The 15502-nt window shown below is 37.6% G+C and overlaps 1 protein-coding gene across 3 annotated transcripts in view; it reads right to left on the reverse strand.

Annotated features, from left to right (window-relative positions):
* The window catches only part of ANKRD12 (ankyrin repeat domain 12), a 165833-nt gene that overhangs the window by 109569 nt on the left and 40762 nt on the right, over window positions 1-15502 (reverse strand). For all 3 annotated transcript variants that reach the window (XM_049900150.1, XM_049900148.1, XM_049900149.1), the window contains exon 3: window positions 2253-2400. In XM_049900150.1, coding sequence (XP_049756107.1) covers window positions 2253-2400 — 148 coding nt within the window. The remainder of the gene's footprint in view (window positions 1-2252; window positions 2401-15502) is intronic.

Raw genomic sequence — 15502 nt, forward strand, 5'->3', positions numbered from 1 at the left:
TTTGATGTAAGTTGTCTTAGTTATCTCCAAAAAGATATTCGTAAAATGAACTAAAAAGAGTTCGCATTTCCAAGTTGTGACCAACCACTGGGTAGGATTTAGATTAACAACAATTTTGACAAATCCACAGCCAAAATTTATTCTAATTTTTATTATTATTGATATATTTTTTCATCTATTTCTTTGCCAATTATAATTCTACTGTTCTGAACCACCTGCTTAAATCTTTGGACCACTTTCTCATTTTTTAATTTTTGTTTTCATATTTAGGAGATCTTTAAATAATGAATATTTTAAGATGAGGTTGTCATATATTTTCCCCCTATATCTTTGCCAGGAGCCCTGGTGGCACAAGTGGTTGAGTGTTTGGCTGATAACCAAACTATCAGCAGTTCAAATCCACCAGATGCTCCCCGGAAACCCTATGGTGAAGTTCCACTCTGTCTTATAGGGTCACTATGAGTTGTAATTGACTCAATGGCAGTGGATTTGGTTTTGTTTTTTACCTCTATCAAAAGTATATACAGTTACAGCTAACAGTTTAAAATACAGCAAACTCTATAGAAAAGATCAATGTCAAATATGGGGACTGATGCTATATCTTTCATTTTGAAAATTTTATCTAATAGTATTCTGGATTCTACTTATTTCTTAAAATTATAAAAATTAAAAGAAGACCGCTGGCTTGGAAATAACACATTATTCTTTAGGTCTAGGAGGGTTCTTTTTAATGTTTTGGTTTTGTATGTGCATACACTGGATATAAAACCAAAGCCTTCATCCATTATTATCTAAAATTCACAAATCCAGCCTACCAAAAATATATGTTCTAAATCCATCAATATCTTGTGCTGTGATGGTGTGTAATATTTCTAAAGGAAGAGGAATTTGTCATGAGTCTTAAAGAGAGCTACAACATCTCACTAGATTCAAATAGTGGGAAAATTAACAAGGAAAAAAGTATATAACCCAATTAATAAAATATGACTTACATTATGTTTATTAAATGCCTAAATTAACTTTTTCTCATTTACTTTAGATAAAAGACAATTCATGTGATCTAAAACAAAAGCTCTCATGGGGAGTTAATTCTTTTGAAACCTTATTCCTAAAATCCTAAAAAACATTAAGTTTCTCTGAATTTATAAAAACCCCTTTCCTCTTGTCAATGGAAAACAAAACTTGAATAATGTAAGTAATTAAAATATGACTAGCAAATGCCCTCCAGAGAAAAAATATGAGAAAGATTAAATCTTAAATAGACACCTAAAGACACACAAGGGCCTTCTTCTCAGCTACGTGACCTCATTAATAGTTCAACAATATTACTTTATGATACTTGAGAGTCATGTTTCAGGGGAAAATAAAATCTGAATCTCTAGAAGAAACCATTGTAACTTGAAATTTAACAAAGGATGTAATTTCTTCAGCCCATTTTTTTGATTGGGTTGCTTGTCTTTTTGCTGTTAAGTTGTGGAAGTTCTTCATATATACTGGATATTAAACCCTTCCTAGACATACGGTTGTGAAGTTAAAACACATTTAAGAACAGTTCACCATTACCATTTCAGGCACAGGATACAACAACTATAATAAATACACAACCCACAAATAACATTCAAGCTTGTATTAATTTCAAGAAATGATTAGTTGAGGGCTAAATCACAAACTAGTAATTTATTACACAGTAGAAATAAGGCTCTAATCTATTATGAATAACTGGGATTAATAATGTCAAGTATCAATTTCTGGTACATGAGTCTTGAGAAACAGAAGTACTATAAATAGGGCTTAAGCAGGTAGCCTGAATTTTTCTTTTCTTTTTTTTGTTGGTACATATTTCTAATGCATTTCAAAATCTAAAATCATGACTTTTTTCTTTGGTGGGTTCAATAATGTATCTACAAAAACTGAATAGCTCTTTCTCAAACCCACCATATCCTAATGCTCCCTATCACTGAGTAAATTTCTTCAATGAAATCCTCCCCCAAAAATTCAGTAGTGAAAATGGTAAGAGATTTGTAATAAACATTAAGTAAGGAAAAAAGCAAATTATTTTCATATCTGATTGAAAATCATATTCCAGTAAGAAAATATCATATATCAATTTCTGCCCTGAAATTATAAATCTGAAATATTAAAATACAAATGTTTCCTGTATTAACTAGGGTATAAAAAGGAATGGTGCACGTGAGAGGAAAATAGTAACAAAAAACAATCAAGATTTTACCATAAAACAATAGTTATTCTACCTGTGTCTGAATCTCGTTCTTCATTTCTCGATGGGCTAATGGTAAAAGGAAGTTTACGTTTCATGGATGATTTTTCTTTTATCTCCTTGCCCACATCGCTTCCATCAATTTTTGGTGTTTTGCTATAGGATGCAATCTTGTCTTTACTCTATTGAGAAATCAAATATGAATGAAGTTATCACAATACTAGCTATGCAATAAATTAAAAAAAAGACCTCATTATTAAATTTCAGGTATACACAAAAGTAGAGAAGAGTATTATGAACCATCATTATAAACTGTACTCAATACCCAGCTTCAACAATTACATTTTTCTATCCTGTTCCAAATACCCTACTTTTATTTAATAATAGAATTTTAAAGTAGCATTAAAACAAAATACATTGAATATAAGAGAATTAGCTACATGTCTAACTATAATCTAAATGTTACTACCAATGAATAAACACATAAATATGAAAAAGCAATTTGGGGCTGAACAATCTGTTTATTAAATAGATTTTGGTTTACTAAAGAATATATTTTAATTATCTATACTAGTAGCTCTCAAAAGGACCAGCAGCATCAGCTCTACCTGAAAACTGACTAGAAATGCACATTTTCAGGCCGTAACTCACACCTACTGAATCAGAAACTCGGGGTGGCAACCAATGATCTGTTTTCACAATCCTTCCAGGTGATTCCGATGCGTGCTAATGGTTAAGAACACCAGTGTTCTTTATCAGTAAAGAGGTAGAGCATTTTTACACAAATAACGCATACATCCTAAGTTTGTCTGCTATGTTCATTTTGAAAAAATTAGCATAGTGTACTTAAGAAAATACCTCACAGAGGGGAGGGCACAGCTGGCAAACAAACATTTGTGTAAAATACAGTAAATGTACATAAATCACAGAACCAAAGGATAATCTATCTAGTTCAGTAAAATATTAAAGCTCTATTTCTTAAATCAGAGGAACTGGGATACATTTTAATTCAACTGGAGGAAAGACAATACATCAAACAAAAATATCATGTGCCCGTTAGTCACGTGAAGTATCCTACCTAAATACATATCTATAGCTATTACAAAGCTCACTCCTAATCAAACATCCACATTGGTACAGTACATCTAAATCAGGATATGATGACTCCTTTGTGAAAAACATGTTTGATACTAAGAACTAAGCCACAATCGCCCTGCAAGGCAGCTTAACAGAATATCCCCCAAATTATGATAAATACACGATAAATTCTGTTAACTGCAGAGATGCTCAGAAGCAAATCAGAAGTAGATTCAAACTGCAGAAGACAGTAGCCTTCAACGCAAGACAGAAAAGAAACTGACAGAAGGAAAGGAGGGAGAAAGGCATATAAAAATAAAACGCTGAATTTTTTTAGAAAGTGGATTTTATGACTGAAACCAAAATCTAATTTTTAAAGAGCAACAGAATAAATAAACTTTTAGCAAATCTCATCACGAAAAAAGAGGGAAGAGAAAAATAATAAACACTAGGATTGATATCTAAAATACATTTCAAAGGGATATTAAAAGTTGTAAAAGAATGCTACGTTCAGTATCATGTCATTAAAAATTTAAGGCCTGAAAAAGTAATTTTCTAGGAAAACATGCATTACTAAAAATTGGCTCACGAAGGAAACAGAAAACCTAAATAAACCAATGGCTATACAAAGACAATAAATCCATAGCCAAAGATTTTGCATATAAAAAGGTAAACCTACCCCTAAAATCAGGAACCAGACAAAGGTGCCAGCTTTCACTACTGCTATTTGGGTTTATTTAACATTATACTACAAGTTCCAGCAAAAACAACTGGGCAAGAAAAAGAAAGAAAAGGTACCCAGATCAGGAAAGAAGTAAAACTATCTCTAGTCATAGATGACAGGATTCTACACACAGAAAATCCCAAAAATTTCAAAAGAAAGCTATAAGAACTAATAAACAAATTCAACAAAGTTGCAAGGTACAAGATCAACCTACAAAAACTATGTTTCTATACACCAGCAATGAACAATCTGAAAAGGAAAGCAAGAATATAATTTCATTTGCAATCTTTCTAAAGAATACCTAAAAATAAATTTAACCAGGAAGATGAACAACTTATATACTGAAAACTATAAAACAATGCTGAAAGAAATAAACAAAAAGACATCTTGTGTTCATTGATTACATGACTTAATATTGTTATGGTGTCAATACTACCCAAAGTGATCCACGGAGTCAACACAATACCTACTAAAATCCCAAGTCTTTTTTGCAGAAATGGAAAAACTGATCCTCAAATTTATATGGAATTGCAAGGGGCACAGAACTGCCAAAACAATCCTAAAAAAGAACAAAGTAGGAGGACCCACACTTCCCAATTTCAAAACAGACTCTAAAGCTACAGTATTCAAATCAATTGGTACTGCTGTAAGAATGGATACTTACACCTGTGGAACAGAATTAAGAGTCCAGAAATAAACTCACGCAGCCATGGCCAAACGACTTCTGACAAGAGTGCCAAGTACATTCAACGGGGAAACAACAGTCTTTTCAACAAACAGTGTGGGACAACTGGATCTCCACATGCAAAAAAGAACGAAGTTCCATCTTTACCTCACACTATTTGTGAAAATTAACTCAAAATAGATCAGTGCCCTAAATATATGGGCTAAAAATATGAAACTCTTGGAAGAAAACAGACAAGCAAATCTTCAGGACCTTTTATTTAGCAAAAGGTTCTTAGATATGATGCCAAAAGCACGAGCAGCAAAAGAAATAGAAAAATTGGATTCCATCAAAATAAAAAAACTTTTACATATCAAAAGACATTATCAAGACAGTGAAAAGAACATCTGCAGAATGGGAAATGCTGTTTAAAAATCATGTATCTGATAAGTGCTTAATATTTAGAATATATAAAGAACTCCTACAGCCCAACAACAAAAACATAAGCAACCAAATCAAAAAAAATGTGCAAAGGACTTGAACAAACATTTCTCCAAAAAAACACACACGAAAGGCCAAGAAAAGATACTGAACCTTATTAGTCATAAGAAAATGCACATCAATACCACAATGACATACCCCTGCACACTCATCAGGATGGGTATTATCAAAGAAGCAAGAAATAGTAAACGTTTGCAAGGATGTGGAGAAACTGGAACCAGGAAGTGGAACTGCTGGTAGGAACGGAAAATGGTGCAGCCACTTTGGGAGACAGTTTGGCAGTTATGCCAAAAGTTAAACACAGAACTCCCATATTTGACTCCTATGTATATACGCAAAAGAACTTACAGTAGGGACTCAAACACATACTTGTACACCAATGTTCACTGCAGCATTATTGACAAGAGCCAAAAGGTGGAAACAATCCAAATGTCCATCAACAGATGACTGGATAAACAAAATGTGGCATACACCCGCCCCCCCCACACAATAAAATACTAAAAAAAAAAGGCCAAACGTGTTGCCAGGGAGTTGATTCTGACTCATAGCAACCCTACAGGACAGAGTAGAACCACCCCATAGAGCTTCCAAGGAGCGGCTGGTGGATTCAAACTGCCAACCTTTTGGTTAGCAGCCGTAGCTCTTAACCACTACGCCATCAGGGTTTCTTAGTGGAATACTATGCACCCATAAAAGGAACAAAGTTGTTATACATGCTACAACATGAACAAACTTTGAGAACATTATGCTAATTGAAATAAGTCATATACAAAAAAGTATATTGTATGATTTCACTTAAATGAAATATCTAGAGCAGACACAGAGACAGAAAAATTAGTTGTAACTATGGCTTTACTTTAAAGTGTTGGAAAGTAAAGATGTCACCATGAGGACTTAGGTGTGCCTGAACCAAGCTAATGGTATTTTCAATCACCTCATATACACATGAAAGCTGGACAACGAATAAGAAAACTGAAGAATTGCTGCATTAGAATTGTGTTGGTGAAGAACACTGAATATACCACGGACTACCAGAAGAATGAACAAAATGTGTTTTGGAAGAAGTACAGCCAGAATGCTTAGAATCAAGGATGGCGAGACTTCGTCTCATGTACTTTGGACATATTATCAGGAGGGACCAGTGCCTGGAGAAGGAAATTGTGCTTGGTAAAGCAGGGAATCAGCAAAAAAGAGAAAGACCCTCAATGAGATGGACTGACACAGTGGCTAAAGCAAAGGGCTCAAACAAAGCAATTATTGTGAGGATGGCGAAGGACCAGGCAGTGTTTCATTCTGTCGTACTTGGGGTCACTACGAGTCAGAAGCTACTCGACAGCACCTAACAATATGGTTGGGGGAAGAGGACAAAAGGGAGTTAACTCTTAATGAGTTTCCATTTGGGGTGATGAAAAAGTTTTAGAAACAAGTGGTTGCATACTGTGAATATAATTCATGTCACTGAATTTTACATTTAAAAACAGCAAATTTTATGTTATATATATTTTTATTTTATAATTAAAAAAGAAAGGCATCTAGCCCAGAAGATTTTACAAGAGAGTTTTAACAGAAAATTTAATGAGCATTTCCCATTTCGTATAAATAATACTACAGGACAGAAATAATATAAAAAACCACCCAATCCATTCTATAATTCTAATATAAAATTGATACCAAAGATTACCACAAGACAGAAAATTACAGCCTAACCTCACTTAAGAAGAGATTCAAAAATCCTAATTATCAAATCAAATTCAGTGTCTTACGAAGGTAATATATCATAATCTAGCAGGGCTCAGATAGTGCATTAAAAACTTATCTAGGCAATTCACTGAATCAAAGAAGAAACAAGCCTGATGATGATCTTAATAGGTGACAAGATGACCATCCGAAAAAAATTCTACATTTATTCCTGATAAATCTATTACCAAAATAGGAAGAGGAAGTGACTTCCTTATATCTCAACTTGGTTTACCAAGTTTTTTGAAGAATAAAAGGCTTCCTGTTAAAGCAACCCGCTGCATGTGCAGGTGCCACCTCTCTTCCCACCCCTTTGCAAGAAACAGGGCTCAGGAAACTGGTATAAATGCTGACACTCTGGCTACCGCATCCCTGAGTAATAAACGTTCCTCTACCTCTGAGTCAAGAGTCTCTTGTCTTCTTGCCAGTATTCACGAAACCGGTTAGCTTTTAAGCAGAGTAAAATCTCAGATTATTGACAGATTTTGGCAAGATGATTTCTATTATCATTATTCTTTACATATTTTCTAATTATTCTATAATGATCATATATTTCTTAATAAAATAATATCTAGATTTTCCCCTGGATAGGAGATAAAGAAGGTCTAAACTATATTGAGTGTAAAAAGATAACAGGTATTTAGAAAGTTAAAATGATTAACCTCCATTACCTGCATTCCAGCGGTGTATCTAGGCTATTGCACTGGCCCGGGGCATGTGGCAGTCCAAATCCACAGAGCTCCTTGGAAAGTCTATGGAGCAGTTCTACACTGTCCTATATCGTCACTATGAGTCAGAATCGACTCGACGCCAGTGGGTTTGAACTTTGTTTTGTATGGTTTTTTTTTGGTATTACAGTAAAGTTATATGAAGAAGGGTGTCATATGTCTGGACAGGGGCACAATTTCAGTGCTTGCCATAGGTGCCATTTTCTGTAGATATACCATATCAGGTTAACAGAAACTGCTCAGTGATGCCACGTGCCCACTGCTGATGCAGTACCTACCATACCCTTACTTACACATCTGATCCATTCTCTCACAGTTATGAATTTAAGCTAGGTTTTGGATTATCATAAAACACATTGCCGCCGAGTCAATCCCAACTCACAGCGACCCTGTATCATAGTGGGTTTTATAAAAATTGGGTGTTTTGCAAATTTATGCTACAAACTGCAGTGGAGAAATTTCTAAACTAAAATCAATGGTAACAAGAGACTAGGGGAAGACTGATGAACCACCATGCATCTGTCAATCTGTCGTACTGTGCTGGCTTGGGTGTTGTTGTGACACTGCATGCTTTGTCACAGGTATTTCAACTATCAGCAGGGATCAGCCTTGGCAGACAGGCAGCAGCGGAGCTTCCAGATTAAGAAGGACCTAATAGTGGCCTACTTCCGAAAAATTTGGCCAGTGAAAACCTTATGACTAGCAGTGGAACACTGTCTGATATAGCGTTGGAAGATGAGGCCCTCAGGTTGGAAGGCACTCAAAATATGACTAGGAAAGAGCTTCCTCCTCAAAGTAGAGTCGACCTTAATGATGTATATGGAGTCAAGCTTTTGGGACCTGCATTTGCTCATGTGGTACGACTCAAAATGAGAAGAAACAGCTGCACACATCCATTAATAACCGAAATGTGGAATGTACGAAATACAAATCTAGGAAAATTGGAGGTCGTCAAAAATGAAATGAAATGCATAAACGTTAGTATCTTAGGCATTAGTGAGCTAAAATGGACTGGTATTGGCCATTTTAAATCAGACAATTGTTTTATGGTCTACTATGCTGGGGATGACAAATGGAATAGGAATGGTGTTGTGTGCATAGCCAGAAAGAATATTTCAAGATCTATCCTGAAGTACAACTCGGTCAGTGATAGGATAATACTCACACACCTACAAAGGCGACCATTTAATACGACTATTATTTAAATTTATGTACCAATCACTAAGGCCAAAGATGAGGATATTGAAGATTCTGACCAACTTCTGCAGTCTGAAATTCATCAAACATGCAATCAAGATACATTGATAACTACTGGAGATTGGACTGGGAAAGTTGGAAAGGAAGGATTGGTAGTTGAAAAATAAAGCCTTTGGTGATAAAAATGATGCTGGAGGTTACATGAGAGAATTTTGAAAAACCAATGACTTATTCATTACAAATACCTTTTTTTCAACAACACGCACAGCGGCTATACATGCAGACCTCACCAGATGGAAAATACAGGAATCAAATCAACTACATCTGTGGAAAGAGATGATGGAAAAGCTCAATATCATCTCTCAGAAGAAGGCCAGGGGCAGACTGCAGAACAGATCATCAATCGCTCTTATGCAAGTTGAAGTTGAAGGAAATTAGAACGAGTCCGCCAGAGCCAAAATACAACCTTAAGTATATCCCACCTGAATTTGGAGACCATCTCAAGAACAGATTGACATAGTGGACACTAATGACTCAAGATCAGATGAAGATATCAAGAATACCATACATGAAGGTCATTAAAAAAGACAGGAAAGAAAAGACCAAAATGGATGTCAGAAGAGACTCTGAAACTTGCTCTTGACTCTAGAGTAGCTAAAAAGAATGGAAGAAATGATGAAGTAAAAGAGCAGAAAAGATTTCAAAGGGTGGCACAAGAAGACAAAGCAAAATATTATAATGTAATACGCAAAGACCTGGAATTAGAAAAAGAAAAGGGAAGAACATGCTTGGCATTTCTCAAGCTGAAAGAATTGAAGAAAAAATTTAAACCTTGAGTTGCAATTCTGAATATTCTATGAGCAAAATACTGAATGACACAGGAAGCATCAAAAGCTGATGGAAGGAATACAGAGTCATTGTACCCAAAAGAACTGGCCGATGTTCAACCATTTCAGGAGGTAGCATATGATCAAGAATAAATACCACCTGAGATGTTTCAACAAATGGTACTCATTTGTCTATGTCAAGAAATGTGGAAGACAGCTACCTTGCCAAACAACTGGGAGAGATCCATATTTATGCTCATTCCAAAGAAAGGTGATCCAACAGAATGTGGAAATTATCAAGCAATAGCATTAACATCACAGGTGAGTAACATTTTGCTGAATATCATTCAAAATTGGTTGCAGCAATACATTGACAGGAACTGCCAGATATTCAAGCTGGATTCAGAAGAGGATGTAGGAAGTGAGATATCACTGCTGATGTCAGATGCGTTATGGCTGAAAGCAGAGAATACCAGAAAGATGTTTACCTGTGTTTTATTGACTATGCAAAGGCATTTGATTGTGTGGACCATAATGAATTATGGATAACATTGTGAACAATGGGAATTCTAGAATACTTAATTTTGTTTATGCAGAATCTGTACACAGACCAAGAAGCAGCCGTTCGAACAGAGCAAGAGGATACCGTGTGGTTTAAAATCAAGAAAATTGTGGTCAGCGTTGCATCCTTTCACCATACTTATTCAATCTATTTGGTGAGCAAATTATCCAAGAAGCTGAACTGCATGAAGAAGATGTGGCATCAGGATTGCTGGAAGACTCATTAATGACCTGTGTTATGCAGGTGACACAACCTTGCTTGTTGAAAGCACAGAGGGCCTGAAGCACTTACCGATGAAGATCAAAGACCACAGCCTTCAGTATGGATTACATCTCAACATAAAAAAAATAAAAACCCTCACAGCTGGACCAATAAGAAACATCATGATAAACAGAGAAAAGACTAAAGTTGTCAAGGATTTCATTTTACTTGGATCCACAACCAACGTCCATGGAAGCAGCAGTCAGGAAATCAAACAACGTACTGCACCGGGCAAATCTGCTGCAAAAAAACCTCTTTAAAGCATTAAAAAAACAAAGATGTCACTTTGAGGACTAAGGTGCTCCTGATCCAAGCCACAGAATTTTCAATGGCCTCACACGCATAAAAAAGCTGGATAATGAATAAGGAAGATAGAAGAAGAATTGATGCCTTTGAATTACAGTGCTGGCGAAGAATACTGAATATACCATGGCCTGCCAGAAGAATGAACAAGTCTGTCTTGGAAGAAATACAGCCAGACTGCTCCTTGAAGGCAAGGATGGTGAGACTTCGACTCATGTACTTTGGACATGTTATCAGGAGGGACCAGTCCCTGGAGAACGACATCTTATTTGGTAAGCAGAGGTTCAGCTTAAAAGAGGAAGACCCTCGATGAGATGGATTGACACGGTGGCTGCAATAATGGGCTCAAACACGATTATGAGGATGGCACAGGACCAGACAGTGTTTTGTTCTGTTTTACACAGGGTCACTGTAAGTCGGAACTGACTCGACAACGCCTAGCAACAAGACTACACACTGAAAATATACAGGTGAATAATATGGTCGTGTCTTCTTTCTCCCATCTGCCCTTCTAATTTCTTCATTTTGTCTTACAAAGCAGCAGGAACATGGTATATAAGCAGTAAAGTTGAATGGAAATCATGGCCCTTCTTCTTCTGGGGGCAAATAAGCTGTTATGTATTGATTCAAAAACTGAAGAAAATTACCTCTACCAACAGTTTTTGATGTCAAGGTGCTCTGAAATCCCAAAGCATGGCAGTAAGCACTATGCACACTGCCTCAGAAAGGATTTGGCTTTTCCCGAACAACCATGTGATCTTGAAAAAATATATAGTATGATTAAACAGAAACTGAAAACGGTTAATAATAATTAACTATAGTAATTACAGAAATCCTAGTGGTGTAGTGGTTAAGTGCTACGGCTGCTAATCAAAAGATTGGCAGTTCAAATCCACTAGGTGCTCCTTGGAAACTCTATGGGGCAGTTCCACTCTGTCCTATAGGGTCACTGTGAGTTGGAATTGACTTGATGGCAACAGGTTTGGCTTTTGTTTACAGTAATTATAATAAGTGAGGAATCTAATCGATTAGTTTGTATTTATTCTGTCATCAAGTGCTGCTATAAAAGAAATGCCACAAATAGATGGCTTTAACAAAGAGAAATTTATTCTCTCACAGTCTAGTAGACTAAGAAGTCCAAATTCAGGGTGCCTGCTCCAAGTGAAGGCTTTCTCTCTCTGTCAGCTGTGGAGGAAGGTCCTTGTCATCAATCCTCCCCGGTCTAGAAGCTTCTCAGCATCTACTCCTGGCACTGCTTTCTTAGTGGTATGAGGTCCCCGTGCTTCTCCGCTTGCTTCTCTCTTTTATATCTCAAAAGAGATTGATTAAAGACACAACCTAATCTTGCAGATTGAGTTCTGCCTCATTAACATAACTGCCACTAAACCCACCTCATTAACATCATAGTGGTACGCTTTACAACACATAGGAAAATCACATCAGGTGACAAAATGGAGGATAATCACATAATACTAGGAATCATGGACTAGCAAAGTTGACACACATTTTAAGGGGACACAATTCAATCCATAACATTCTAACCTTTGGACCCCCAAAATTCATATCCTTGTGACATGGAGAACACATTCACCCCATTATATGATAGCAAAAATCTTAAATCAGCTCCAAGTCCAAAATTCAAAAAAATTCCTCTTCATCTGTAAAGTCTAGAATACATGTTATCTGCTTCCAAAGTATAATGGTGGAACACGCACAAGCTAGACATTTCCATTACAAATGGGAGAAACTGGAGGGAAAGAAGTGGTAACAGGCACCAAGCAAGGCAGCCGAACACATTACATTAGCCTTCAAGGCTTGAAAACAATCTTCAGTTCTCTGAGATCGTTTACACAATGGCCCTGCCCTCCAGACTCTAGGTATTGGCCACACACTCTGGATTCTGAGCGGAGGCCCCTCAGCCTTGGGCTTCAGCTCCACCGTCCGGGCCCACTGGGACAGCAACTCTGCTCCTTTGGCTTTAGGTGGCCCCATTCTCTTAGACCATCTGAGTGGCAACTCTAGCCTTTGAGATCCAAGAGGTCGTGGCCCTACCTTATGAGACTGAGGCCGCTCTGCTTTCTGTGTTCCTTCAGCTTTTGCTCCCTGGTTTTTGGCTCCTAGGGCCTCTCAGCCCTCCTGGGACAAGTGTTTCAAAGCCCTTTAGCGCCACTGATAAAAAGCTCTTTAGCTCCACTGATAAGTACCTGTAAACTTTGGCCAGAAGGCACTCAGCTCCCTTGCTCCATAGGTTACCAAGCCCAGTTTACTTTACTGACTGATAAGTATTCTTAACTGAAGTAATACTTTTATAGAAACAGGTTAGTGGAAAGTGCTTGGTTTTTGCTCTCTCCATACTTTTGAGAACTCGAGTCCATTGCTCAGACACTACTGTACATTCAGTGGCAGCTTTCAAGACATAGAGTATCTAGGCAGAATAAAAACTTCAACACATTTAGCCTTATAAACTCAAATCCAAAAAGTGACATCAAGCAGCTCAGATGAATTTTTACGAATGTAACCTTCACTACATTAAAAATACTTAAAAATAAAAGTTCTAATTCCTTCCTCAACTCTACATCATATTGCATTCCCACAACTCCACTGAAACTAGTTTTACTAATGTATCTCAACTGACAAATACAATGTCCTTATTCTTCCTGCTTAGCTTTATGTGGCACTTGGCACTACAGACTCTCTCCTCTCTTAGCCATTCTTCGCTATGTAACCTCTCTTATTCTCTTCTCAGTCCTCCTCTTTCCCTGTCTTACTAACCTAACCTAATCTGTTGCCGTCAAGTCGATTCCAACTCATAGCGACCCTACAGGACAGAGTAGAACCGCCCCATAGAGTTTTAAAGGAGTACCTGGCAGATTTGAACTGCCGACCTTTAGGTTAGCAGCTGTAGCACTTAAACCACTACGCCACCAGGGTTTCCTGTGTTTTACTACTCCCCCTAAAATATTTTAATTCCTCAGGGTAAACGCTTCTTCATTTTTGCCCCACTTTATATACTCTTTGGGTGACATTCCCATGCCCACTACCTGTATTTCCACAAATCCTCACACTATTTAATACCAACATCAACTTCTGTTTTGAGCTCCGGAATCATACCGGCTGCCTAGTAAATACTTCTACTTGGATGTTCAGTGGTCAACTCAACAAGTACAAACCAAAGTTGTTATTCCAAAAATAACCTGCTCCTTTTTCTGAGTTCCTTCTCAGGGAATAGTACAATCACATCCACCTAGTCATTTAAAACAGAAACCTCAGAGTGGATCTAATCTTTTTCTACATAAACAAGTTTAATTTACTCAACATCTTTTAGATCTTCCAGACTGCCTCTTGCTTGGATTTTTGAATAGCATGCTAACTGGTCTCTACTGTGTTGCCTTCCCTACTGGCTCACTGGCTATATTATAAATTTCAAGATCCTAAGCAAGGCACACAAGGCCATGATGAACTGGCCCCTCCCTAAGTCTACAGATTTATCTCCTATTCCGCCATCCTCCATGGGCTATATTCCAAATTAGTATGTAGTACTGTAACAAATTCTGCTTGGACTACCCTCTGCTTCCACTTCGTTGCTGGTCAAGAACTTATTCATCCTTGAGAATCTCGATTAATTATCTCACCCACTGTGAGATCATCCCTGAAACCCCTAAATAGAATTGGCTGCTTTCCTCCTTTTGTCCCATTAACAAACACTCAACATGTTCATCAGAATGCTTCTTACATTGTACAATACAGCAGTTCTAAAAGTATGGTCCTTGAGACAATTTCAGGGGATCTATGAAGTCAGAAGGAGCTCTGGTGGTGCAGCGGTTAAAGAGATCGACTGCTAACTGAAAGGTCAGCAGTTCAAAACCATCAGCCCCTCCACAGGAAAAAGACGGTGCAGTCACTTCTGGAGAGATTTATAGCCTTGGAAACCCCATGGGGTTGCTATGAGTCAGAGTCAACCCAATGGCAGGGTGCATCTCAAATGTAAGCTAGAAATCATCCTTTAGGAAACGCTGGTGGTGCAGTGGTTAAGAGTTCAGCTGCTAACCAAAAAAGGTCAGCAGGTAGAGTCCACCAGGTGCTCCTTGGAAACCCTATGGGGCAGTTCTACCCTGTCCTATACGGTTGAGTTGGAATTGACTCAACAGCAAAGGGTTTGGATTGGGTTTTTTTTTTTTGATGAAGTCAGAAGGAGCCCTGGTGGTGCACTGGTTAAGCGCTCGGCTGCGAAAAGAAAGGTCAGCAGTTCAAACCCACCAGCCGCTCCGCATGAGAAAGATGCAGTGTCTGCTTCCGCAAAGATTACAGCCTTGGAAACCCTATGAGACAGCTCTACTTTGTCCTATAGGGTAGCTGTGAGTCGGAATCGAATTAACAGCAATGGGAATTAAGTCAGAACTATTTCATATGAACAATAATGTTGCTGGTAGCTGTCGCTGAATTGATTCTGACTTGTGGTGACCCTATGTATGCAGAGCAGAACTGCTTCACAGGGTTTTCAAGGCTGTAATTTTTTTGAGGTGCCTTTGGGTAGGCTTGAGCCGCCAACTTTTCGGCTAACAGTTGAATGCTTAACCGTTTGAGCCACTCAGAGACTCCTTTTCATAGTAATACCTATTGCCGTCAAGTCGATTCTGACTCATAGTGATCCTACAGGACTGAGCAGAGCTGCTCCACACGGTTTCCAAGGAGCAGCTGATGGA

This window comes from Elephas maximus, chromosome 11, assembly GCF_024166365.1.
Source record: "Elephas maximus indicus isolate mEleMax1 chromosome 11, mEleMax1 primary haplotype, whole genome shotgun sequence".
Lineage (NCBI taxonomy): Eukaryota > Metazoa > Chordata > Mammalia > Proboscidea > Elephantidae > Elephas > Elephas maximus.